At 47.0% G+C, this 27,205-nt stretch overlaps 1 protein-coding gene across 1 annotated transcript in view; it reads left to right on the top strand.

Annotated features, from left to right (window-relative positions):
• The window catches only part of CASS4 (Cas scaffold protein family member 4), an 82,803-nt gene that overhangs the window by 48,246 nt on the left and 7,352 nt on the right, over nt 1-27,205 (top strand). The window contains exons 3-5 of the mRNA XM_063959024.1: nt 5,010-5,120; nt 14,021-14,164; nt 15,117-16,460. Coding sequence (XP_063815094.1) covers nt 5,010-5,120; nt 14,021-14,164; nt 15,117-16,460 — 1,599 coding nt within the window. The remainder of the gene's footprint in view (nt 1-5,009; nt 5,121-14,020; nt 14,165-15,116; nt 16,461-27,205) is intronic.

The raw sequence follows: 27,205 nt of genomic DNA, 5'->3' as shown, positions 1-27,205 counted from the left end.
TTATCCTACTCCTAATATCTGATTGTGCAGACATTGCCATCTAAGGGGTATATTCAATAAGAGTCGGGTCCATTCCGACATGCAGTTGTCGGAATGGACCCGACAACCCCTATTCAAAAGAGCGAGCAAATCCAACTGTCTGATTTGGGCGTTCCCTGTTTCCTGACCTGCTGCTGCTGTCAGCGCTGCGGGTGCGCTGACAGCAGCGTCAGAGGGAGCTGTCAGCAGTGCCGGGGGTGAGAGGGAAGCGGTCAGTGGCGTCGGAGCTGAGAGGGAAGCGGTGCCGGAGCTGAGAGGGAAGCGGTCAGCGGCGCCGGAGCTGAGTAGAAGTCTGTGGCGCCGGGGGGGGGGAGCAGCGGAGGAGACGGAGCCGACAGGGGAGGAGACAGGGGAGCAGCGGCTTCAGCAGAGAAGGCTCACGCGACTTCCGCTTGCTGGAGCCGGGTGGACCCTGCCGGGTGGACCCTGCCGCTGGGTCCCTGCTCTCCCCGCTGCTCCCTCCGTCTCCTGCTCTCAGCTCCCTCATCTCAATCCGACTTTTTTTAAAGTCTGATTGAGATTGTCGGAAACGGGGCTAAAACCTGTCGGGTTTGGCCCCGCTTCCGACAATGCACGCTGATGGGCGTGCATTGTCGGAAGCCACCGATCAGCGTGCATTCCTACAAGTCGGATTTCCCGACTTGTCAGAATAAATGGGGCTGTAATGAATAGGTCGGAACCCCTTCCAACCTAAAACTGTCGGAAACTGCCGTCTTCCTGACAAGACGGCAGCTTCCGACACTTGTTGAATATACCCCTCAGACTGCAACTCATACTTGTTGGATTTTTTTAATCCTCCTCTGGGAGAGTAACAGAGGGGGCAGCCCCTCTCCTATGGGGGCACATGGCTCTGGATTATCAAAATTGTGGTCCCACTTGCCACTGTTTAAAGCTGCAATTTGCTGAAATGTACACTGGGGGATAGGGCTGCATGTCATTATGTCACCTTTCCATGCTGATCAAAGCTATTATTTGCAGCATATTACAGTGAGGAATCGGTTTGGGGCTAGGATGATGCCCACTTCAGTCGGGGAGTGGGCTGCACCGGGAGATTGTCCAACTCTGTCAGGAGGCCAGGGGAGCTCCCTAAATTTGCCACCCTCCCTGAAGTATGCAGCAAATTCATGTGTCTATCCACTGGTTACAATTATACAAAAGTAGGAGTATCATTCCACAAAAGATTTCACCTTGTGCCTGCACTTTTTCAGTTTTGTGCAAAGCCTCCAGGACCCCACACACTTGCCGAGATGCCCGAAGGCAGATACGGCCGACCCGGCGCTGGTGCGGGGCGGGGGGTGTTTCTTGTGACGGGGGATCAAAGTTTCTTCACTCTCCCTGTCACCCGGCCCCATAGCCCTGCATGCTGATACGGATGAGAGAGCATAGGTAGAATTCAGTAAGGGCTTGTTCTAGACTGCAGTTCAATTAGACAAGGAAGCATGTGCAGATAAGACTTTTAATAGGCATGTCTCTTGCAGGTGCTGGAACAATGATATTCACTGATGATATGACTAACAGCAGCACTATCTAGTTGCATCTGATTGCTTCATAATTGACCGGCTGATTGAACTTCATTTATCAGCATCACTCCCATACATCAGCAATCAAAAACAAATCTGCAGATTCTGAGATTTTTTCTCCAGTTTTAAAGATTTCCCAATCCACCAATCTGCACCCTTAAGGGGGGTACTCACGGAGCGATCGCTGTTTAAAAATCTAAGCAATCTGACTAGATTGCTTAGATTTTAAGCAGTGATCTCTCCGTGTGTACCCCCACAGCGATATCGATGCATGGACCCGCACGGCGCTATCGCTGGTGCTAGATTGGCCTGCTCAATCTAGCAGGTTGCTCATTTCACCTACTGGGTGAAATGAGCACCCGTGCCCCCCCCCCCTCCCGCTTGGTACACATCGCGCTGTGCTGAGCGGGGGAGAGAGATGTGTGCTGAGCAGTTCGCTCAGCACACATCTCTCCCCAAATCGGCCCTATACATTACAGATATTTTTCAGTGATTTGCAGATAATTTTCAGCAAATACAGATCTGACAATTTTGAAATGCTCAGTGTACTAGAAACAGTCTGCAGATTGTTACCATACACTAGCCGTCTACAGCCCTAATTGATCTGTGAAATCCAACATGTTGAACAACCTGATTTAACGAATTGGATACGGTATGCCGGCGGCCAGGATCCCGGCAGACAGCATACCAAAGCCGGGATCCCGGCCGCCAGAATGCTGGCAGGGAGATGAGTGTAATGAAGCCCCTTGCGCGATCGCTATGCTTGCCACAGGTTCTATTCCCACTCTAGGGGTGTCACCCACGAGTGGGAATAGCCCGTTAGACAGGATTCCGGCTGTTGGCATTGTCAGTGGTCGGGATTTCGGCGTCGTTATCCTGAATGCCGGGATCCCGACTGCCGGCAATGTAACCACATCCTGATTTAACAATGCCAATTGATTTTTGGTCTGAATCCACAATCTATGAATGCTGATGAATGGGGGCCTTTTATTAATAATTAATTAGCAAGAAAGATGATCTCCATTTAATTTTTAAAAGTTTAATCAATGGATGTGGAGCTGTGGTATCTATTAATAAGCCATTATTCTTTTGTGTGTTTCACTGCATTATGAAATTTGTATCCAAAATACTGTAGAAATCTATTAAAACTAGAGATGTGCGCTGACCCCCATGTTTTGTTTTCTAATCTGGATTAATTTTGTGTTTTGGTTTTGCCAGAAATAGCCTCACGTGTCATGGTTTTAGTTCAGTATGTTAATTAAACATGGCCATGTTAATGCATATTACCACATCCTCCTCCTGGGTTGTAATACCACATTTCTGGACAAACTGAAAAACTAGGGGCCACAGCATCCAAATTTGTACCCCCTTCTCCATGTTCAGGGATTAAGACAATTTTGGATTTGATGCTAGGATGCAAATAAACTGGTGTATACCACAGGTTCAAGACTGGATATTTTCCCCTCCACCGAGCCTGGAAACTTATTTTGTTTAAATCTCCTGGATTTCTTTTTTCCATTTTTTTTTTGCATATTTATTTACATATTTTGTGGCAGATGCCTTATTTTTGTTTTTCACAGCTCCCAGTTACACGCATGTGAGCATAACTGTGTATACCAGTTACACGCATGTGAGCACACCTGTGTGTCTTGTTTATTTTATTTGAATTTTATTTTTAAATAGAGCAGCTTTTAGATGTTTTAGCAGCACCTCCTGTGCCCCCACAGCAGCCCCGGATGGGGTAAGTTGAGTTCGGGTGGGTTCGGTAAAGTACTAAGCAGGACAGTGCAGTGAATTTTTTTTGTTACTGAGCCCCTGCCCTAGTGGAGCTTACTACTCTACAGATGAAACTTATTTCATATTATAAGTAGGGCTGTGGAAGGAAGCAGTGCTAACCTCTGTGCCCACAGCATGCCTCAGCCTGGCAAGCCAGTACCTCCCGCCTGGGGCAATGGGCCACTGATTACTGACACACTGTGCCCATATAAATCAATCAGCCATGTTGTTGAGCAGCTCCTTAAAATTTCCCCAACTATAAAAACAGTGTTCCATACCTGCTGGATACAGTGTGTGGTACAGTGCGGAATACATTTTGACACAGTTAAATATTGAGCGGGATACAGTGCAGGGTATACAGTGCAGGGAGACCTGCCGGCTGTGGTACTGCACTTACTGTGACAGCAGGCAGGAGGGCCCCTCAATGGTAAATACCCCCAGTGGTGTCTGTGAGGATAATGATGGACCAAATGTTGCAGTGTACACAGCGCTCCTCTCAGTGCCTGCCATGCCTGGTTTATGTGTCTCGGCAGCACAGCAGCAGCCTATGGAAACACGAATGCTGGGATCCATTGGCTGAGAGACATGAGAATGTCTCTATCAGCAAATCAGCAATCCGCCCATAGATTTCAATGGGACTTGGCGCCCAATTCAAAACTTGTGAGGTCTCGGACACAATGCCAGGAAGATGACATTTTGCCTCATTTTCGGATCTGAGGCAGGCCTGAAAATCCGAGTCCCGGCCCTGATCCACTCGGATCCTGGAAGTTCGGGTGGGCTCTGTTCTTTGAGAACAGAGCCTGCTCATCTCTAATTAAGACATGTTTTATTATTAAAATGTGATAATGTCACATCTGCATTGAATGCAGACACATTTTTTAAGGTTTGGATAAGTATCACTCTTTCTGATTTCTTCATGTCACATGGTTTGTTTTATCACATAGTAACATAAATACATTTTTCTATCATGCATCTTTTATAACATTTGCCAAAAGTGCCTATGCATCCAAATCTATGTCTGTAGGTGAGAGATACTTTTATGGGCTCAAAATGTTTTTTTTCTCTCATACATATTATTAGGTAGTCCACAGTATGGAGCTGTTTTATAATAGTTTGGGGACATGATTGCAAAATGAGGTTGGATCAAGAACCCTAAAAGGGTCGACACCCATTAGGCTGACAACGATTGGTCGACAGTGGAAAGTTTGACACTAGAAATAGGTCGACACGGCCATTAGGTCGGCCTGAACAAGGTCGACATGAAAAAAGGTCGACATGAGTTTTTAATGTTTGTTTGATGTAATTTTCTCCGTCAAGTGACCGGGAACCCCAATTAGTGCACCGCGACTCCTTGCATGGTGAGCGGGCAAGGTCCCTCGCTGCGCTCAGCACAGGTTACCATTCCCAATCGTAGTCCATATGGATCGTAAAGTATGAAAAGTCCCCCCCCCCCCCCAATTTTTTTTTAAAACTCATTTCGACCTTTTTTCATGTCAACCTATTTCTAGTGTTGACCCATCCACTGTCGACCAATTGGTGTCGACCTAGAGTCCAGATACCTTTTTAAAGTCACTTCATTTTGGATTTTATCTACCTGCATTTTAGAAAAACAGTTCTGCAACGCATGAAGATAAATCTCTCTACATAATTTCTGATTCAATTCTTTCTATGCAGCATATGTTCACCCTCCCAAGAGCTTCACGTGCATCAAGCGCTACCAGCATAACTCAGCCGGAGTTGTATGATGTCCCACCTTCCAAACTGAATTTATCTGCTGTCTCCCAGGTAGCAAACAGTAAACTATAGTAACCTAACTTCTACTAGTATGGCAGAAGTAGAGTCACCCATTGGGTGGAATTCACTATAAAGATACAAAGTTCACTTATACCTATGACTCTGCTCTGATGTTGATCACTGAATACTTCTATATTCTACAACCAACTGACTTGTATAAATAAAAAATGAAAATATATCCATTTCTGCTTTGATTAAATAGTTAATTAAGGAACATACTGAAAAAATAATTACTGTTATTTTATAATTACTGTCATTATAAAGAACAAAGCCCTTCCTGCTCCCTGTCAACAAAGGCAGAGACTGTAGATTTCTCTAGTCAGTGTACGAAAACATTCCTCTTACAATTTCTTTTTATACATTATTATATTGTATTCAGTCTTTGGGGGATACTTAATTAGTAGTAATGGCCATGGGTTGCTGGCTTTCCCATCATTCTCCGGTACCTTGTGACCACTAGCATTGCAGATTTTTCCTGGTCATACATGGCAACTACATATCACTATTATTTCAGTTGCTCCCTTTATCCCTTGTTTAAATTTGTTGTCCTGAATTTGGTGGAAAACAACATATAACCAATTAGATCATTACAATGCTCATAGTAGCATAGTATTTTAGGAGATGAGGTGTGCTGATCTTACAGGGAAAGTGACTTGTGTCCTCTTGTGTGAGTTAGGCCCATATTTCTCAAGCCTTGGAGAATAAATTGCATGGTGATTAAGTACCAGCCAATCAGATCCTAACTGCCATGTTACAGATTGTGTTTGAAAAATGACAGCTAGGAGCTGATTGGTTGGTACTTTATCTCTGTGCAATGTATCACTCTGCACAGCTTGATAAATATGGACCTAAGTAATGAAGTGAGATGGTGAATGGAAGCAAGTGGGATGCCACATACCAAGACTTAGATATTAGAAGCGTCCTGCAGTTGCAAAAAGAAGCAATGTGAGGCCTCTGTTATTCCAATGTAGGAAAACCGTCTACATAAAATAGGATTTTAATTACCTACCGGTAAATCCTTTTCTCGTAGTCCATAGAGGATGCTGGGGTCCACATTAGTACCATGGGGTATAGACAGGTCCACTAGGAGCCACTGGCACTTTAAGAGTTTGAGAGTGTGGGCTGGCTCCTCCCTCTATGCCCCTCCTACCAGACTCAGTCTACAAACTGTGCCCGAACTTCAAGAGAAGGATTTTACACAGATAGTGGCGAGATTCACACCAGCTCACACAAACAAGGCAAACCAAGCTAACTAGCTGAAACATCAGTAACGGATGAACAGTATTACTTAACCAAGTAACAAAACAGTACTTAACCAAGAACTAAGCAGTACTAAACTAAGTAACCACTGCAGGATCACGAAGCGCTGGGCAGGAGCCCAGCATCCTCTACGGACTACGAGAAAAGGATTTACCGGTAGGTAATTAAAATCCTATTTTCTCTTACGTCCTAGAGGATGCTGGGGTCCACATTAGTACCATGGGGATGTACCAAAGCTCCCAGAATGGGAGGAAGAGCGCGGAGGCTCCTGCAGAACTGATTGACCAAACTTCAGGTCTCAGCGGCCAAAGTATCGAACTTGTAGAACTTTGCAAACATGTTCGACCCAGACCAAGTAGCCACTCGGCAAAGCTGTAAAGCCGAGACACCCCGGCAGCCGCCCACGAAGGCCCCACCTTACGAGTAGAGTGTGCCTTAACAGACGTAGGACACGGCAATCCTGCCGTAGAATACTCATGCTGGATAGTGAACCTGATCCAGCGAGAGATCATCTGCTTAGAAGCAGGACACCCAAGTTTCTTGGGATCATACAGGACAAACAGTCAAATTTTCTGTGACGAGCAGTCCTTTTCACATAGATTTTCAGAGCCCTTACAACATCCAAGGACCCTGATGACATTGAGGAGTCAGTAGCAACTGGCACCACAATAGGTTGGTTGATATGAAATGCCGACACAACCTTCGGAAGGAACTGCTGATGTGTCCGGAGCTCAGCTCTATCTTCATGGAAGATCAAGTAGGGGCTCTTACAAGACAAAGCCCCCAACTCCGACACACGTCTAGCAGATGCTAAGGCCAACAAAGTGACAGCCTTCCACGTGAGAAATTTGACCTCAACCTCCGGTAGAGGTTCGAACCAATCCGATTGGAGGAACTGTAACACCACGTTAAGATCCCAAGGCGCCATAGGTGGCACAAAGGGAGGCTGGATGTGCAGAACCCCTTTAAGAAAAGTCTGAACCTCATGGAGGGAAGCCAACTGTTACTGGAAGAAAATGGATAGGGCAGAAATCTGGACCTGACCGGATCCCAACCTCAGCCCATATCCACACCTGCTTGCAGGAAGAGGAGAAACCGTCCCAGTTTAAACTCCACCGTATGAAACTTCTTGGACTCACACCAAGATACATATTTTTTCCAAATACGATGGTAATGTTTAGACGTTACTACTTTCCTAGCCTGTATCAGGGTAGGAATAACCTTGTTCCGAGCTAATATCAGGCGTTCAACCTCCATGCCATCAAACGTAGCCGCGGTAAGTAACATAGTAACTAAGGTTGAAAAAAGACAATTGTCCATCGAGTTCAACCTATTTGTGGTCGCCTATGCAGTCTTATTATAGGACTAGTTATTTTTGTGTTAGGACTAGTTATATTAACTATAATGCGTGCCTACGCACCATAACCCTGAATATCTTTATCCAATAGGAATTTATCTAACCCATTCTTAAAGGTGTTGACTGAGTCCGCTGTTACTACTCTCTCAGGCTGGGAATTCCAAACACGTATTGTCCTTACTGTGAAAAAACCTTTTCGCCTCAATGTGCAAAAACTCCTCTCCTCTAACCTAATCGAGTGACCACGTGTTCTCTGTGCTGATCTTATAGAAAACAGGTCCCTCCCAAGCTCTGTGTATTTTTCCTTATATATTTGTAGATGTTGATCATGTCCCCTCTTAGTCTCCTCTTTTCCAATGTAAACATGCCTAGCCTTGCAAGCCTTTCCTCGTATTCCAGCATCTCCATGCCTTGATTAGTTTAGTCGCCCGCCTCTGAACCTTTTCTAGCTCCAGGATATACTTTTTGTAATATGGTGCCCAAAATTGCACACAGTATTCAAGATGTGGCCTCACTAGTGATTTATATAATGGGAGTATAATACTCTCCTCCCTTGCATCAATTCCCCGTTTTATGCATGCTAATATCTTATTAGCCTTCTTTGCTGCACTCCTACTTTGGGTACTGCTGCTTAATTTGTTATCTATGTGAACCCCTAAGTCTTTTTCCAGTACAGAATCCCCTAATATTACCCCATTTAGTATGTTGGTGTTATTTTTGGTCTTGCCCCCACAGTGCATTACCTTACACTTGTCTGTGTTGAATCTCATTCTCCATTTTGCTGCCCATACTTCCAGTTTAGTTAAGTCGTTCTGAAGAGACTCAGCTTCCCCCTCCGTATTTATAACCTTACACAATTTGGTATCGTCTGCGAAAATTGACACCATGCTCTCTAGACCTGCTGTTAGGTCGTTGATGAAAATGTTTAACAAAAGTGGTCCCTTTTGGCACACCACTTAGTACTTTGGTCCAATTTGAAAATGATCCATTGACCACAACGCGCTGCTCCCTATTATCTAACTAATTACTGACCCAAGTGCACATTGTGCTCCCTAGACCTATTTCTTGTAGCTTATAGATAGGACGCATGTGTGGTAGTGTCGAAAGCTTTGGCAAAATCTAAAAAGATTATATCCACCTCTTTACCCTGATCCAGGTTCGCACTTACTGTTTTATAAAAGCCAAGTATGTTGGTCTGACATGATCTGTCCTTCACAAATCCATGTTGGTTCCTTTTAATGACCTTATTTGCTTCAAGGAACTTTTGAATACTGTCCCTTAGAATACCTTCCAATACTTTCCCCACTATAGATGTAAGACTAACTGGTCTATAATTACCTGGTTCAGCTTTGCTCCCCTTTTTAAATATCGGCACTACCTCCACTATATGCCAGTCCTTGGGAACCATACCCGATTCAACCGAATCCATGAAGATCTTGATAAGCGAACGGCCCCTGCTGCAGCAGGTCCTCCCGAAGTGGAAGAGGCCTCGGCTCTTCTAGCAGTAGATCCGCGTACCAAGCCCTTCTTGGCCAGTCCGGAGCAATGAGGATTGCCTGAACTCTTGTTCTCCTTATGAGTTTTAGAACTCTTGGAATGAGTGGAAGTGGAGGAAACATGTACACAGACTGGAACACCCACTGAGTCACTAGGGCGTCCACTGCCACGGCTTGCAGGTTCCTCGACCTGGAACAACACCGCCGAAGTTTCTTGTTTAGACGAGAGGCCATCATGTCTATTTGAGGTACACCTCAAAGATGTGATACGTCCGTGAACACCTCCGGATGGAGTCCCTACTCCAGTTGTCCACTCCCGGAATGAAGATTGCTGACCGCGCCAATGAGTGTTTTTCTGCCCAGAGGATGATTCTGGTCACCTCTGACATTGCAGCTCTGCTCTTCATTCCGCCCTGTCGGTTTTTGTAAGCCACAGTCGTTACATTGTCCGACTGCACTTAAATGGCTCGATCTCGCAGAAGATGGGCCGCTTGGAGAAGACTGTTGTAGACGGCTTAGTTCCAGAATGTTTACTGGAAGGCTGGATTCCAGGCGTGACCACTGTCCTTGGAAAGTTTCCCCTGAGTGACTGCACCCCAGCCCCGGAGACTTGCATCCGTGGTTAGAAGGATCCAGTCCTGAATCCTTAACCTGCGGCCTTCCAGAAGGTGAGGTAGTTGCAGCCACCAGAGTAGTGAAATCCTGGCTTTTGGCGACAGACGTATTCTCTGGTGCATGTGTAGATGAGATCCGGCCACTTGTCCAGGAGATCCAGTTGGAAGGACCGAGCATGAAACCTTCCGTACTGTAGAGCTTCATAAGAGGCCACCATCTTCCCCAGAAGGCGAATGCACTGATGAACCGAAAACCCGGCTGACTTCAGGACATCCCGGACCATTGTTTGTATCACCAACGCTTTCTCCTCCGGGAGAAACACCCTCTGCACTTACGTGTCGAGGATCATTCCCAGAAAAGACAACCTCCTGGTCGGTTCCAAATGTGAAATTTGGAAGGTTCAGGATCCAACCGTGGTCCCTCAGCAGTCGAGTCGTGAGAACAATAGACTGCAACAACATTTCCCTGGATGATGCCTTTATCAGAAAATCGTTCAGATATGGGATTATATTCACCCCCTGTCTGCGGAAGGAGAACCATCATCTTTGCCATCACCTTGGTGAACACCCTCGGTGCTGTGGAGAGGCCGAATGGCAGTGCCTGAAATTGATAGGGACTGTCCAACAGTGCAAATCTGAGATAAACCTGGTGCGGCAGCCAAATCGGAATGTTGAGGCACGTATCCTTAATATCCAGGGATAGCAGAAACTCTCCCTCCTCCAGACCTGAAATCACTGCTTTGAGAGACTTCATTTTGAATTTGAACACCCTGAGGTAAGGGTTTAACGATTTCATGTTCAAAATTGGTCTGACTGGACCATCCGGTTTCGGTACCACGAAAAGGTTTGAATAATAACCCTTGTTTTGCATATGAGGTGGAACTGGGACAATGACCTGTGACATTTCCAATTTTAGGATGGCTTCCTGTAGGATAGCCCTGTGTGTCAGAAAAGCTGGCAAGCCTGATTTGAAGAATCGGTGAGGCGGGAGTTCTTGAAACTCCAGTCTGTACCCCTGGGGACAATACTCTGTACCCAGGGATCCAGGCCGGACGACACCCAGATGTGTCTGAAACATCTGAGTCTCGCACCCACCAGCCCGTCCTCCAGTCTTTGTGGTCCACCGTCATGTTGAGGATTTTGAGGAACCAGAAGCAGGTTTCTGGTCCTGGGAGCCAGCGGGTGCAGGCTTTTTGGATTTTGCACGACCACCTCTCAAGAAAGTGGTAGGAGGCTTGGACTTTTTTGCTTTAGTGGTCCGAAAGGACTGCGGCACAGCTGAAGAAAATGGTTTCTTCGTAGAAGGTGTAACAGAGGGAAGGAAAGTTGACTTACCTGCGGTTGCCGTGGAAATCCACGCATCCAACGCTTCCCCAAATAGAGCCTGACCTGTGTAGGGCAGGTTCTCCACAGTTCTCCTGGATTCCGCGTCTGCAGACCATTGACGTAGCCAGAATCCCCTGCGGGCTGAGACCGACATGGAAGATATCCGTGCAGTCAGCGTACCCAGGTCCTTCATGGATTCCACCATGAACACTGCAGAATCCTGTATGTTCCGTAAAAACAATTCAATGTCACTTCTATCCATTGTATCCAAATCCTCTAGTAATGTGCCTGACCACTTTACTATGGCTATAGAAATACATGCACAGGCAGTGTAAATGGATTTGAGCATAGTGTCAATCTTACAATCAGCCGGTTCTTTTAACGCGGTAGATCCAGGGACAGGTAAAACCACCTTTTTAGACAGTCTGGAGACAGATGCGTCAACATAGTAACATAGTATCTGAGGTTGAAAAAACACAATTGTCCATCGAGTTCAACAATGGGTGGGTTTTCCCATTTTTTCCTATCTTCCTCAGGGAAGGGAAAAGCAACCAGAACCCTTTTTGGGATATGGAATTTTTTCTCCGGGTTTTCCAAGGATTTTTCAAATATAGTGTTTAATTCTTTAGACGCAGGGAAGGTTAGCGAAGCTTTCGTATTGTCAGTGAAGTAAGCCTCCTCAACCTGCTCAGGTGTTGTGTCATTAATGTTTAACACATCTCTAATGGCCTCAATCATGAGCTGCACCCCCTTAGCAAGGGATGCCGCCCCCATCAGCACATCCCCATCACCGTCTGCATTCCGTGTCATCTTAGGGACAAAGCCTGACCTAACTGCCATAGACTTCTACAACACCTGAGTTTCAGTCTCAGTATTAGCTACCCTAGTAGAGATCTGAGAGATCATTCCTTTGATAGAAGATAACCACTCAGGTTCAACAATAGGGATCTGAGACAAAGTATTACAATCCTGTGTACATGGAATGGATCCCTCCTGAGAGGAAACATCTTCTGCAGCATATGAGACAGAGTCCCTAGACATGGCTATGTGAGATATTAAACCCCCCCCCCCCCCCCCACACACACGCACACACACACACACACACACACAGGGAAATGTCAGACACAGTTTCCCCCTAAGTATGCCACAGAGAGACACAGAGATTGGAGTCAACCCACACACAGTGTTTTTGAGGTAGAACTAATAAAACTACCTAGCGCTGTCTCTGTACCTTAATAGACTACACAGACTGTACACAGCCTCCCCCCTCCTTCTACAACCCCCTGGTACTGCAAAGGATAGCTGGAGTTGCTTGGAGGGACAGCTCTCCCTGTCAGCGTCTGTTGTACAGGATCTGCAGGCAGGAAAATGGCGCTGAACGCTGCTGGGTGCGCTCTGTGGAGAAACTCTGCCCCCTGAACATGGCGCTGCTTCCTGCTCTTCATTATTTTATACTGGCCTGAGGATTTCGGCTGGCAGCGATCCTGGGACCCTGACAGGCTTGTTGGTCAGTGTAGGGTGTAGGCGCTGGCTCAGGGTGCACCTCACAGCGCCACACTATGTACCGCTGTGCCCCAGGCGCTCCCTACCCTGTTGCCGCCATCTTCACACCGGCTCCCCGCTTGCCAGGGGGGCCGGTGACTCACTCGCCACCAAAGTCTTCTGTCTCTGTAAGGGGGTGGCGGCATGCTGCGGGAGTGAGCGGTCGCCTGGAGCGGCTAATGATCAGCACCCTCAGGAGCTCAGTGTCCTGTCAGCAGAGATAGTGGCTCAGACCCCGCAGGGCGGACACTGCTCCCCCCCCTTTAGTCTCACGAAACAGGGAGGCTGTTGCCAGCAGCCTCCCTGTGCCTAAACTAACTCTTAGAAAAAATAAAAGTAAAAGGAGCTCCCCTAGCTGTGACCGGCTCCTCCGGGCACATTTTCTAAACCGAGTCTGGTAGGAGGGGCATAGAGGGAGGAGCCAGCCCACACTCTCAAACTCTTAAAATGCCAGTGGCTCCTAGTGGACCTGTCTATACCCCATGGTACTAATGTGGACCCCAGCATCCTCTAGGATGTAAGAGAAAATAACATTCATACATCCAATGTATTTTGTCTATCTCCACTTATATTCAACAGAGCCCAAGGCAGGGGCGTAGCCAGTACTTTGTGGTCCCCCTATCAACATTTTGAAGGGGTCCCTGTCCCAATGCTTAGAGAGACACCTATTCACAGTTGTTCATTTTATGCTCCTTAAAGTTCTTTTTCTGATCCATACAGTAACAGTTCCTTAGTTAATGTTTATAACAAAGTAGTGCCTTAGTTTATTTTATGAACCAAAGTGGCGCCCTAGTTCACATGATGTCACATTGTAGGGCTGTCTGTACACATTACGTAACAGTACCCCCAATTCACATTATGACATACAGTGCTCTCCAGTTTATATTATTATGCCACACTAAAGTGACTCCACTTCATATTGTGCCACACTACAGTGACATATTATGTAACATTATACTGCCCTATGGTTCATTTTATACCACATTACAATGAGCAGGTCCAAAGGCATAACACCACATATTGTAGGCCCAAAGGCAAAAGTTTCTAAGGGCCCCTACGTACTTAAAAAAAAAAAGTGTATAACACATGTACATTTTGGCAGGGACGCTGGCCCCTCTTGGCTCTGGGCCCCAGAGCAGCTGCACTCCCTGCATCTATGGTAGTTACGCCCTTGGTAGAAGTTTTTCTATTTCCATGGTGACTGCGTTTTAGCTTAAAATGTATATATTGTTTATCAGTCCTGTAAGTATCTGAACTTAATGTTAAAAAAATTATTATTTGTATATTTTCTTTAAGAGAGGTACAACCCCGTCTCCAGTCAATGGGCATTCTACACCTATCTCATCAACTGATCAGATCCAGCAACAGCAGATCTATGATATTCCATCCAGTCCAGACACCTCGGAAAGGATCAACCTCAGAGGACCCATAGCTGCAAATGTAAGTATACAACCACCAAAATAATTGTGTAATATATTTATGTGGGACCATCCATCACAAGGGAGGGGAGTAATCCTATTCAGAATGATGCTGGCTTGATTACAGTTCGTGCATTCAATCTTCTGCCTCCTGCAGCTATCTTATATATTCCAGCACTTCACTTGCCAAAACAATCTGCAAATGTTTCATTTTCAAACATATATTAAGGCCAAAACACAATTAGTTAATAGAAATACCTACAGAAATTATCATTTTAATAAGGAATTTAGCAGTTCATGGTTCAGAAATCTACTACTCAGGGCCCAGGGCGAAAATATAGGGGCGCGGCTTCATGGAGAAGGGGCGTGGTCAGTTATGCCCCCTGTAGCTGTGCCCTCAGCAGTTGTGCCCCCTGTAGCTGTGCCCACAGTAGTATTGCCCCCAGTACTGTGCCCCCTGTAGAGTTGGGCCCCCTAGTTGCACCGTTTACAAAAAAAAAAAAAATACAAAAAAATTAATACAATCACCACTCCTGCTTCCCGAACGCTGCTGCCCTCCGTCTCCGGCCGCCGGCGCCGCTCCTCAGATCGATGGGAGAGACGTCATGACATCTCTCCCATAGCACCGCATAAACACTAGAGGTCAATTATGACCTCTAGCGTCTATGTGCCACTCCCACAATGCAGTACCACATCTACACAACACCGGGCGGCGGTACCCTCCGGAAGGTGGCGCCCCGGGCAAAAATCCTGCTTGCCCATAGCAAGATCCGCTACTGCTACTACTTTAAAGAGGAACTCTGTCTTACGTTATCAGAGCAGTAGACAGTGGAAGGTCACTTAGGGGTTTTAACAACCCAAGATATATCTTTTTAGCACATTTCAGTAGACTCTGAAGAGCCAAAAATTAAGAAACACTTAAGTTGTAGTTGAAATGTGACATGTGCATACAGTGACTTTTTTTTTGTTCACAGGTTTATGATATCCCCCCTACTGGTACATTGGTTCAGAAGAACAGACGTGACTGTCCTCCTGTGGTTGCTAATTTCAACACACTACCAAACCCTCGCAAGTCAGATTGGATCTATGATGTCCCTTTGTCACCTGACAGAAACAATTTAAGTATGAACTCTGGAAAGATTTCTGAAGATAGACAATTGGTGTATGATGTGCCGACAACGTGGTATGGGCCAGTACAAACCAAAGCAGAGAGTAGCTGTACAGCAAGTCAAATATATGATGTTCCGCCCCTGCAAAATAAATCCTCACTAACCAGTCAAAGTCTTTATGATGTTCCAGCATCTCGTGATATATCCTCCTTACATCAAAATGGAAATTCACGAAAAGGTTCATCAACATTTTCAAAACAGAAGCTGGAACAAGCTTATTCCAAGGAAAATGTTTACGATATCCCTCGAGGGTCAGCTGCAGGATCTCCACCAAAGTCTGAGATTAATAGTCCAGTGTGCAATGAGCGGATTTATGATGTTCCTCCACCACTCCCAAGGAATCCCAAACCATCTAACCATAAGCTTGAACAAGATCGGTTTTCTGTGTCCAGCTCGGAAAGTAGAACCAGCACCTTATCCACTTCTTCAACGGCTTCTTGCGAGTCTTTAACTTTGTCATCTCAATTAGACAGCACAAACCAAGCGTTTCTAGAACCAGAAGTGGCCATCAAGAAGATTACTGAGCTCCAAGAACGGGTGTCTAGTTCCATAGCAAGTCTCATGATCTTTGTGAGCAGCAAGTGGAGATTACAGGAAAATATGGAGTCCAACATTGAGGACATTCACAGAGCTGTTGACAGCATTATCTCATCATTAAGAAAGTTCACAGACTTTGCCCAGAACATCAAGGTTCATGCCTCTCACTTAACAGACATTAACATTCAATTTAGGATTAACAACCAATTGCAAACTCTTACAGATTCATTCCAGACTCTCTCAAATAATCAAGAAGCTATTAATTTCTGCAACTGGTCACTGCAGGCATTAGTTATTAATAAGCCACACACAACACCAGACGACCTAGATCAGTTTGTTATGGTGGCCAGGACAATTCCAGATGACATTAAGCGGTTTGTGTCTATCATCATAGCAAATGGAAAGCTTCTGTTCAAAAATAAAAAGCATGAACTGAAATCAAAACCTGTGAAGGAATGTAATGTAACCCTGAAGCCACAAGTTCCAGCACACAAAGAGACAAAGGTCCTCCAAGAATCATGTGTCAATAAAGCTGTAGAAAACAGAAAGGATAGTAAACACCAATTCCAGAGACAGAAAGCCATAGAAGACAGTGGATATGTCTACCTGCAGGTAAGTTCAGGTGTGATACATCTAGGTATGACTATGTTATTCAGCCTATTTAATATTGCTGCCCACACATTTATTAATCTGGCCAGTTAGCAAAACTGTTACATGACCAACTTAATTGGCCAATTTGTACAAAAATTCATGCATCTTGGCATTAGTCTCTTAGGTATGATTAAGAGTTGCATATAAGCCCAGTTATGGTGTGTAAAAATGTGCTTTGCCCCACTAGGCATGTACAAAAAAATATTTTGACTTTTAAGTACCCTGTACTTGTGACTCCTTACGTCTGGAGATGCAGGTACATTCTTCTTGAAAAAGTGGCCTAGTTAGACATGGCTGCATCTTAATACTGATCAATCTAAATCAGACATTTAGGAAATGCTCTTAAAATTCTGACCACTGGACACACTAACTGTGCATGTTTTCCATATCACCTTGATGTATTCATTACGGACACATTTTTAAAGATCCAGAGGTGGTTCTAATTATTTTACTTCTGAGAGAAGACTTGGAAAACATGCACTGTTAGCGTGTCCTGAGAACTGATTTGATGAGCACTGCTTTACAATAATCTTAATCATCACTGGTTTATCTGAAAAACAAAGACAGCTACAAAAATAGCAGCTAGACTGTTAAATATCCAGCCCATTCCTTCCACATAACATCCATCCTTTCCTCCCTTCATTGGAGGCCTGTAAGATGCCTAATCTATATCAAAATTGGCATAACCAACATATCTGGGATCCACTGACTGCTAATTCACATACTAGCGAACTAGGGGCTAGATCCCAATCTAAGAGACCTCCCAGACTCTCTGCACACTTGTACCCTCCCTCAGTGGCTGCCATGCAAGTGATAAGTTTTGATCGGCAGCAGTGTGGCACACCCCACCCAGCTGTTGCAGAAAGGAGCAGCAGCTGGGGATATGTAGCTGAAGCAGCACCCATGTAGATGAAGCAGCACCCATCCTCCCAGTTTATACCTGCTGACTGCAGGGAGGTGAACGCAAAGCCATGATGTTCCAATCATTGGTAGACCAATATATTGGAAGGACTATCAGCAGTACCTAGAATCTAAATTACTTCATTTGGTGGTCGAGCTTTTAGCTTTGCTTCTTTGGCTCTCTGGAATTCCCTTACACAGAGCTAGAGATGCCTCCACTGTTGAACCCTTCAAAGAATCAAGACATTCCTGTCTGCTGAAGCATTTCATTCCAGGAAAGCAGCGGGGTAGGCTCAGCTAGGGGTTGGTGTAGGGCAGTCAGATTACCAGCATTATACAACAGGGTGTGTGGCTACGATGACGCAATTCAGCGAGAACCGTGTCATTGGCTGCCCACTGTACTTGCTAAGTGGGCGGCCAGGCAGGGGGCAGAGGCAGAAATTGGGAGACTTCCCCGTTCTTCCGAGGAGCCGAGAGGGCCACCAGATTTTTGGGAGAGTAAGCAAGTATAAATTTACTTAATCTTCCTTTAGTTTTAGTTTGTAAAAACGAAAATACATTTTATGTGTTTATTAAAATGCAAATGTAAAGTACTTATTTGAAGATAAAATGATATACACTGTAAATATTATTATTGTTATCATGGGATTACTAATACAGAGCCTTTGAAACTCTGCATGTAGAGTGGAACCTTGTTAGATCAGTGTGTTTCTATTACGTTGGCCTGATGACTGACACATTTATTAACAACATTAGCACAGTAAAGAGTTTTCCTCATTGATTGGACCAATTAATGTACTAATGCCTCCATTATACTACCATCTTGCTGCTACGAGTGAACACAGCGTATTATACAGTACTTGTTATATTACTAACAATGTGCTGCTCAGATTAAAACCAGCCTATTATAGATGCATGCATTTTAGAAGTGAAGATGTTGCCCATGGCAGCCAGTCAGATTCTATATATTATCTTCTAGAAGATGCTAGATAAATGTAAAGTAGAATCTGATTGGTTGCTATGGGCAACAGCTCCACTTCTAAAAACCCACACTTTAGTAAATATATTCCTCAGAATCTGATATTTTATACATCTATGGTACAGAATATAATTGTGTATAACCCTTTCATGCAAGAGGCCACTACAGTGGACCGCTGTTTTACGTCATTTTCACCAATAGAAACTTACTTTTGATATCAGTAGTGCAGAGTTTCCTCTTCTTAGGAGCTCACCATAATCAGAAGGTATGCCATTTAGTGGCAATTTTTAATTCCTACAAAAACAATAAGGTCAAAATTAAATGGCTAAGAAACGTTTACCAGCACTGAGCACTTCAGGGTTTTCTGTAAAACATTTTTACTCAAAGAGAGCAGAGCACGTACAAAAAATAAATTCAAGGAAAGTAACATTTAGGACAGGGATGGAGAACCTTTAGCTCACCAACTGTTGTTGAACTACACATCCCAGCATGCCCTGCAACAGTTGTAGCATGGCTAAATAGCAATACTGTAGGAGGGCATGCTGGTATGTATAGTTCAACACCAGCTGGAGGGCCAAAGGTTCCTCACCACTGATTTAGGGCATAATATGGTAGATATTTTGATCAAATACCCAATTTATTTTTTTCACAGTTGATGTAAAATCATTTGTCCACTTCAATGGATGTCATGCAACATAAAGATCCATACTGCATGATAGGCTTATCTTGGTACATAGGCCCTGGGGCGGATTGGGATCGAACACCAGCCCGGGAAATTTATGGAAGCAGCCCTAATGGGGGCGGAGTCTGTTGAGGTGTCTGTCAAGAGGGCAGGGCCACTCCACAGAGGTCCTAATTCTGAGATAGACACAGTTGGGGCTTTCTTTGCTTTATGCTATACTAATGTTTACCTGCGACTTTATGCATATGCTGCTACAATGCCTTTCCCTGATGTACATCTGTACGTCTGAATATACAAGGACTGACATGCACACTTTCAGTGTCAACTGACACAGCAGTCATGCCTTTAATCTACTTATGATTTTATTGATTTTTCATTCTACAAACCGATTTTTTTTAACCTTATATGTTTCAAAGTACAGGAAGGGGGAGCACACACTACGCACAGTACAGGGAGGGGGAGCACACACTACATACAGCACAGTACAGGGAGGGAGCACACACTACATACAGCACAGTACAGGGAGGGGGAGCACACACTACATACAGCACAGGGAGGGGGAGCACACACTACATACAGCACAGTACAGGGAGGGAGCACACACTACATGGAGGGAGCACACACTACATACAGCACAGTACAGGGAGGGGGAGCACACACTACATACAGAACAGTACAGGGAGGGGGAGCACACACTACATACAGCACAGTACAGGGAGGGGGAGCACACACTACATACAGCACAGTACAGGGAGGGGGAGCACACACTACATACAGCACAGTACAGGGAGGGGGAGCACACACTACATACAGCACAGTACAGGGAGGGAGCACACACTACATACAGCACAGTACAGGGAGGGAGAGCACACACTACATACAGCACAGTACAGGGAGGGGGAGCACACACTACATACAGCACAGTACAGGGAGGGAGCACACACTACATACAGCACAGTACAGGGAGGGGGAGCACACACTACATACAGCACAGTACAGGGAGGGGGAGCACACACTACATACAGCACAGTACAGGGAGGGAACACACTACATACAGCACAGTACAGGGAGGGAGCACACACTGCATACAGCACAGTACAGGGAGGGGGAGCACACACTACATACAGCACAGTACAGGGAGGGGGAGCACACACTACATACAGCACAGTACAGGGAGGGGGAGCACACACTACATACAGCACAGTACAGGGAGGGGGAGCACACACTACATACAGCACAGTACAGGGAGGGGGAGCACACACTACATACAGCACAGTACAGGGAGGGGGAGAACACACTACATACAGCACAGTACAGGGAGGGGGAGCACACACTACATACAGCACAGGGAGGGGGAGCACACACTACATACAGTACAGGGAGGGGGAGCACACACTACATACAGTACAGGGAGGTGGAGCACACAATACATACAGTACAGGGAGGGGGAGCACACACTACATACAGCACAGTACAGGGAGGGGGAGCACACACTACATACAGCACAGTACAGGGAGGGGGAGCACACACTACATACAGCACAGTACAGGGAGGGGGAGCATACACTACATACAGCACAGTACAGGGAGGGAGCACACACTACATACAGCACAGTACAGGGAGGGAGCACACACTACATACAGCACAGTACAGGGAGGGGGAGCACACACTACATACAGCACAGTACAGGGAGGGGGAGCACACACTACATACAGCACAGTACAGGGAGGGGGAGCACACACTACATACAGCACAGTACAGGGAGGGGGAGCACACACTACATACAGCACAGTACAGGGAGGGGGAGCACACACTACATACAGCACAGTACAGGGAGGGGGAGCACACACTACATACAGCACAGTACAGGGAGGGAGCACACACTACATACAGCACAGTACAGGGAGGGGGAGCACACACTACATACAGCACAGTACAGGGAGGGAGCACACACTACAGGGAGGGAGCACACACTACATACAGCACAGTACAGGGAGGGGGAGCACACACTACATACAGCACAGTACAGGGAGGGAGCACACACTACATACAGCACAGTACAGGGAGGGGGAGCACACACTACATACAGCACAGTACAGGGAGGGGGAGCACACACTACATACAGCACAGTACAGGGAGGGAACACACTACATACAGCACAGTACAGGGAGGGAACACACTACATACAGCACAGTACAGGGAGGGAGCACACACTACATACAGCACAGTACAGGGAGGGAGCACACACTACATACAGCACAGTACAGGGAGGGGGAGCACACACTACATACAGCACAGTACAGGGAGGGGGAGCACACACTACATACAGCACAGTACAGGGAGGGGGAGCACACACTACATACAGCACAGTACAGGGAGGGGGAGCACACACTACATACAGCACAGTACAGGGAGGGAACACACTACATACAGCACAGTACAGGGAGGGAGCACACACTGCATACAGCACAGTACAGGGAGGGGGAGCACACACTACATACAGCACAGTACAGGGAGGGGGAGCACACACTACATACAGCACAGTACAGGGAGGGGGAGCACACACTACATACAGCACAGTACAGGGAGGGGGAGCACACACTACATACAGCACAGTACAGGGAGGGGGAGCACACACTACATACAGCACAGTACAGGGAGGGGGAGAACACACTACATACAGCACAGTACAGGGAGGGGGAGCACACACTACATACAGCACAGGGAGGGGGAGCACACACTACATACAGTACAGGGAGGGGGAGCACACACTACATAGTACAGGGAGGTGGAGCACACAATACATACAGTACAGGGAGGGGGAGCACACACTACATACAGCACAGTACAGGGAGGGGGAGCACACACTACATACAGCACAGTACAGGGAGGGGGAGCATACACTACATACAGCACAGTACAGGGAGGGAGCACACACTACATACAGCACAGTACAGGGAGGGAGCACACACTACATACAGCACAGTACAGGGAGGGGGAGCACACACTACATACAGCACAGTACAGGGAGGGGGAGCACACACTACATACAGCACAGTACAGGGAGGGGGAGCACACACTACATACAGCACAGTACAGGGAGGGGGAGCACACACTACATACAGCACAGTACAGGGAGGGGGAGCACACACTACATACAGCACAGTACAGGGAGGGGGAGCACACACTACATACAGCACAGTACAGGGAGGGGGAGCACACACTACATACAGCACAGTACAGGGAGGGAGCACACACTACATACAGCACAGTACAGGGAGGGGGAGCACACACTACATACAGCACAGTACAGGGAGGGAGCACACACTACAGGGAGGGAGCACACACTACATACAGCACAGTACAGGGAGGGGGAGCACACACTACATACAGCACAGTACAGGGAGGGAGCACACACTACATACAGCACAGTACAGGGAGGGGGAGCACACACTACATACAGCACAGTACAGGGAGGGGGAGCACACACTACATACAGCACAGTACAGGGAGGGAACACACTACATACAGCACAGTACAGGGAGGGAACACACTACATACAGCACAGTACAGGGAGGGAGCACACACTACATACAGCACAGTACAGGGAGGGGGAGCACACACTACAGGGAGGGGGAGCACACACTACATACAGCACAGTACAGGGAGGGGGAGCACACACTACATACAGCACAGTACAGGGAGGGGGAGCACACACTACATACAGCACAGTACAGGGAGGGGGAGCACACACTACATACAGCACAGTACAGGGAGGGGGAGCACACACTACATACAGCACAGTACAGGGAGGGGGAGCACACACTACATACAGCACAGTACAGGGAGGGGGAGCACACACTACATACAGCACAGTACAGGGAGGGAGCACACACTACATACAGCACAGTACAGGGAGGGGGAGCACACACTACATACAGCACAGTACAGGGAGGGAGCACACACTACAGGGAGGGAGCACACACTACATACAGCACAGTACAGGGAGGGGGAGCACACACTACATACATCACAGTACAGGGAGGGAGCACACACTACATACAGCACAGTACAGGGAGGGGGAGCACACACTACATACAGCACAGTACAGGGAGGGGGAGCACACACTACATACAGCACAGTACAGGGAGGGAACACACTACATACAGCACAGTACAGGGAGGGAACACACTACATACAGCACAGTACAGGGAGGGAGCACACACTACATACAGCACAGTACAGGGAGGGGGAGCACACACTACATACAGCACAGTACAGGGAGGGGGAGCACACACTACATACAGCACAGTACAGGGAGGGGGAGCACACACTACATACAGCACAGTACAGGGAGGGGGAGCACACACTACATACAGCACAGTACAGGGAGGGGAGCACACTACATACAGCACAGTACAGGGAGGGGGAGCACACTACATACAGCACAGTACAGGGAGGGGGAGAACACACTACATACAGCACAGTACAGGGAGGGGGAGCACACACTACATACAGCACAGGGAGGGGGAGCACACACTACATACAGCACAGGGAGGGGGAGCACACACTACATACAGCACAGGGAGGGGGAGCACACACTACATACAGTACAGGGAGGTGGAGCACACAATACATACAGTACAGGGAGGGGGAGCACACACACTACATACAGCACAGTACAGGGAGGGAGCACACACACTACATACAGCACAGTACAGGGAGGGAGCGCACACACTACATACAGCACAGTACAGGGAGGGGGAGCACACACTACATACAGCACAGTACAGGGAGGGGGAGCACACACTACATACAGCACAGTACAGGGAGGGGGAGCACACACTACATACAGCACAGGGAGGGGGAGCACACACTACATACAGCACAGTACAGGGAGGGAGCACACACTACATACAGCACAGTACAGGGAGGGGGAGCACACACTACATACAGCACAGTACAGGGAGGGAGCACACACTACATACAGCACAGTACAGGGAGGGAGCACACACACTACATACAGCACAGTACAGGGAGGGAGCACACACTACATACAGCACAGTACAGGGAGGGGGAGCACACACTACATACAGCACAGGGAGGGGGAGCACACACTACATACAGCACAGTACAGGGAGGGAGCACACACTACAGGGAGGGAGCACACACTACATACAGCACAGTACAGGGAGGGAGCACACACACACTACATACAGCACAGTACAGGGAGGAGGAGCACACACTACATACAGCACAGTACAGGGAGGGAGCACACACTACATACAGCACAGTACAGGGAGGGGGAGCACACACTACATACAGCACAGTACAGGGAGGGAGCACACACTACATACAGCATAGTACAGGGAGGGGGAGCACACACTACATACAGTACAGGGAGGGGGAGCACACACTACATACAGCACAGTACAGGGAGAGGGAGCACACACTACATACAGTACAGGGAGGGGGAGCACACACTACAGACATCAAGAGCATCTAGCAACAGGGTTAGGTACAGATGAGTATAACATTAACATGGGGGGAGTGGATCTCAGGGATCAGTGTGTGGCGATTTAACAATAGAGATGGTACATTCGGGTGTTCTTTCACTTTCTTGATGTGACTTGTGTAAATGCATGACTGCTGTATCGAATGTCTGGATTCAATTACATGAATTAGGGCCTAATTCAGATTTGTAAGTATATCTGATGGTTTACGTGCAAATCCAAAATCTTGGTGTCTGGCGCTAGCAGCCCCATCAGCCACAGTATGATTGACATGCTACAGCATTTGAGGGTGGAGCAGTGGAAACGTCACTGTTTTTCAAAACGAGTGAGCGTGTCACCACCTTGAAATCAGATTCAATGTGGTAAATCATTGGCCAAAGCAATACATACTAACAGGTGCCACAATGCAACTTGCACACAGTAAACTAAGTACATTTACATGCAGTGTCTTGAGCCTTTGGGGTACATTTACTAAAGCTTCTAAAAGTAAAAATAGGTGAAGTTGCCCATAGCAACAATCAGATTCTGTATAAAAGTTCTTTATTGCATCCTAGAAAATTATAGAATCTGATTGGTTGCTATGGGCAACATCAACTCGTTTCACTTTTTGAAGCTTTAGTAAATTTACCCATTGTGTCCAGAGTGCTTCGCTACCTTTCACACCAAGCAGTGGCGTAAGTTCGTCTCAGTCGCCCAGAGGCATGATAAATGTTGGTGCCCCCCTACATATACACACACATACCATATGTAGATATCCGGCACTCAGGGTGAACAGTAGTAGCGTGCTCAGGTACCTTTCCGAATAGTAATATAGATACACATAGAAAGTGGACGCACTCCAAGTCAGTCATTACAATAAAACAGACACCACCATACCATTATAGTACACCTACAGTGCTCCCTCACCCGCCAGCAGGTCTCGATGGAGATGCTTTGGCGCAGCGGTGTGCCGATATAATTAGTGTTCACTCTAGGATTTTTTCAGGGCAGGGTGCTGATCACGGAGAGGGCACATTTTTCATTCGGGAGGGCACATTTTTAAGTTAGATGGGCAAACTTAGGTACTTACTATAATGCTTGGTGCTCCCATTCCTATAGGCCAAAACATGTACAGTGCGCACCGAAGGCAAACATTTAGGGGCGTTGTTTCGTGGGGAAGGGGCGTGGCCCCATAATAGTGGCAATTCACATTACACCACACAGTAGTGCACCTAATACACATTGCACCAGGTAGAACCTCCTATACACACTGCGACAGGTAGAGCACTGAGACACACTGCACCAGGTAGAGAGCACTGAGACACACTGCACCAGGTAGAGAGCACTGAGACACACTGCACCAGGTAGAGAGCACTGAGACACACTGCACCAGGTAGAGAGCACTGAGACACACTGCACCAGGTAGAGAGCACTGAGGCACATTGCTCCACGTAGAGAGCACTGAGATTGAAGTTTACAGCTGCAAAATTTAGCCCAGGACACAGAGGGGGAGCGCTGATCACCGCCACACTTACGGAGCTGCATTAAAGATGGCGACCTGTTGATCCTCCCTGGCATCTCCGAGTCCTTTTAAACATTCATACACAGGAGGGCTGGGCTTGCCTTGGCGGGAGAGGCAAACCCAGCCCTCCTGTCACACCAGATCATTAGCAGACCTATAGTCTGCTCGCAGAGGAGGGGAGCTGCTGTCAGTCACTGTGTCAGCGCAAGGCTGAGACAGCAGCGGCTGACAGCTACGGACGGGCGGGGCGGGCCGCAGGGGACTCTCATGTACTTACCGGGTCCGGTGGCGCATGGCTGGGTCCGGCGGCGTAGCAGGGTCCGGCGGGCAGCAAGGCGTACAAAAACTACCAGGGCGGGATTCAGCTGTCTAAATAAGGGGCAGGGCGCAGCGCCCTGTGAAAGACACCTAGCGTGAACACTAGATATATATAAAAAAACACGCCGCTTTCAAACACACACATGCCTCCTTCACTTAAAAACACACACGCCGCTTTCACTTAAACACACACATACACACATGCCTCTCACACATTCAGAAACGGACACCCCTCCATATATTTATAAGGTAGTATGTACCCAGACCAGGTGTGTGCTCTGTACATAGGGGGTAATTCCAAGTTGATCGTAGCAGGACATTTTTTAGCAGTTGGGCAAAACCATGTGCACTGCAGGGGAGGCAGATATAACATGTGCAGAGAGAGTTAGATTTGGGTGTGGGGTGTTCAATCTGCAATCTAAATTGCAGTGTAACAATAAAGCAGCCAGTATTTACCCTGCACAGAAACAAAATAACCAACCCAAATCTAACTCTCTCTGCAAATGTTATATCTGCCTCCCCCTGCAGTGCACATGGTTTTGCCCAATTGCTAAAATATTTCCTGCTGCGATCAACTTGGAATTACCCCCATAGCCCTGTAGAAATGCTCAAATGCCTCCTTTAATCCTGGTCTCTCACACACGCACCTCTCACTTACACACACCTCTCGCACACATGCCTCTCACTTACATACACACACGCCTCTCACACACATGCCACCCACTCACACATGCCTCTCTCACACATGCCACTCACTTACACACACATGCCTCTTACTTGAACGCACAACTTTCCTTAAAAACACACACACAC

Source organism: Pseudophryne corroboree, chromosome 3 (assembly GCF_028390025.1).
Source record: "Pseudophryne corroboree isolate aPseCor3 chromosome 3, aPseCor3.hap2, whole genome shotgun sequence".
NCBI classification, from domain to species: Eukaryota; Metazoa; Chordata; class Amphibia; order Anura; family Myobatrachidae; genus Pseudophryne; species Pseudophryne corroboree.
This window is presented reverse-complemented; position numbering and strand designations above follow the sequence as displayed.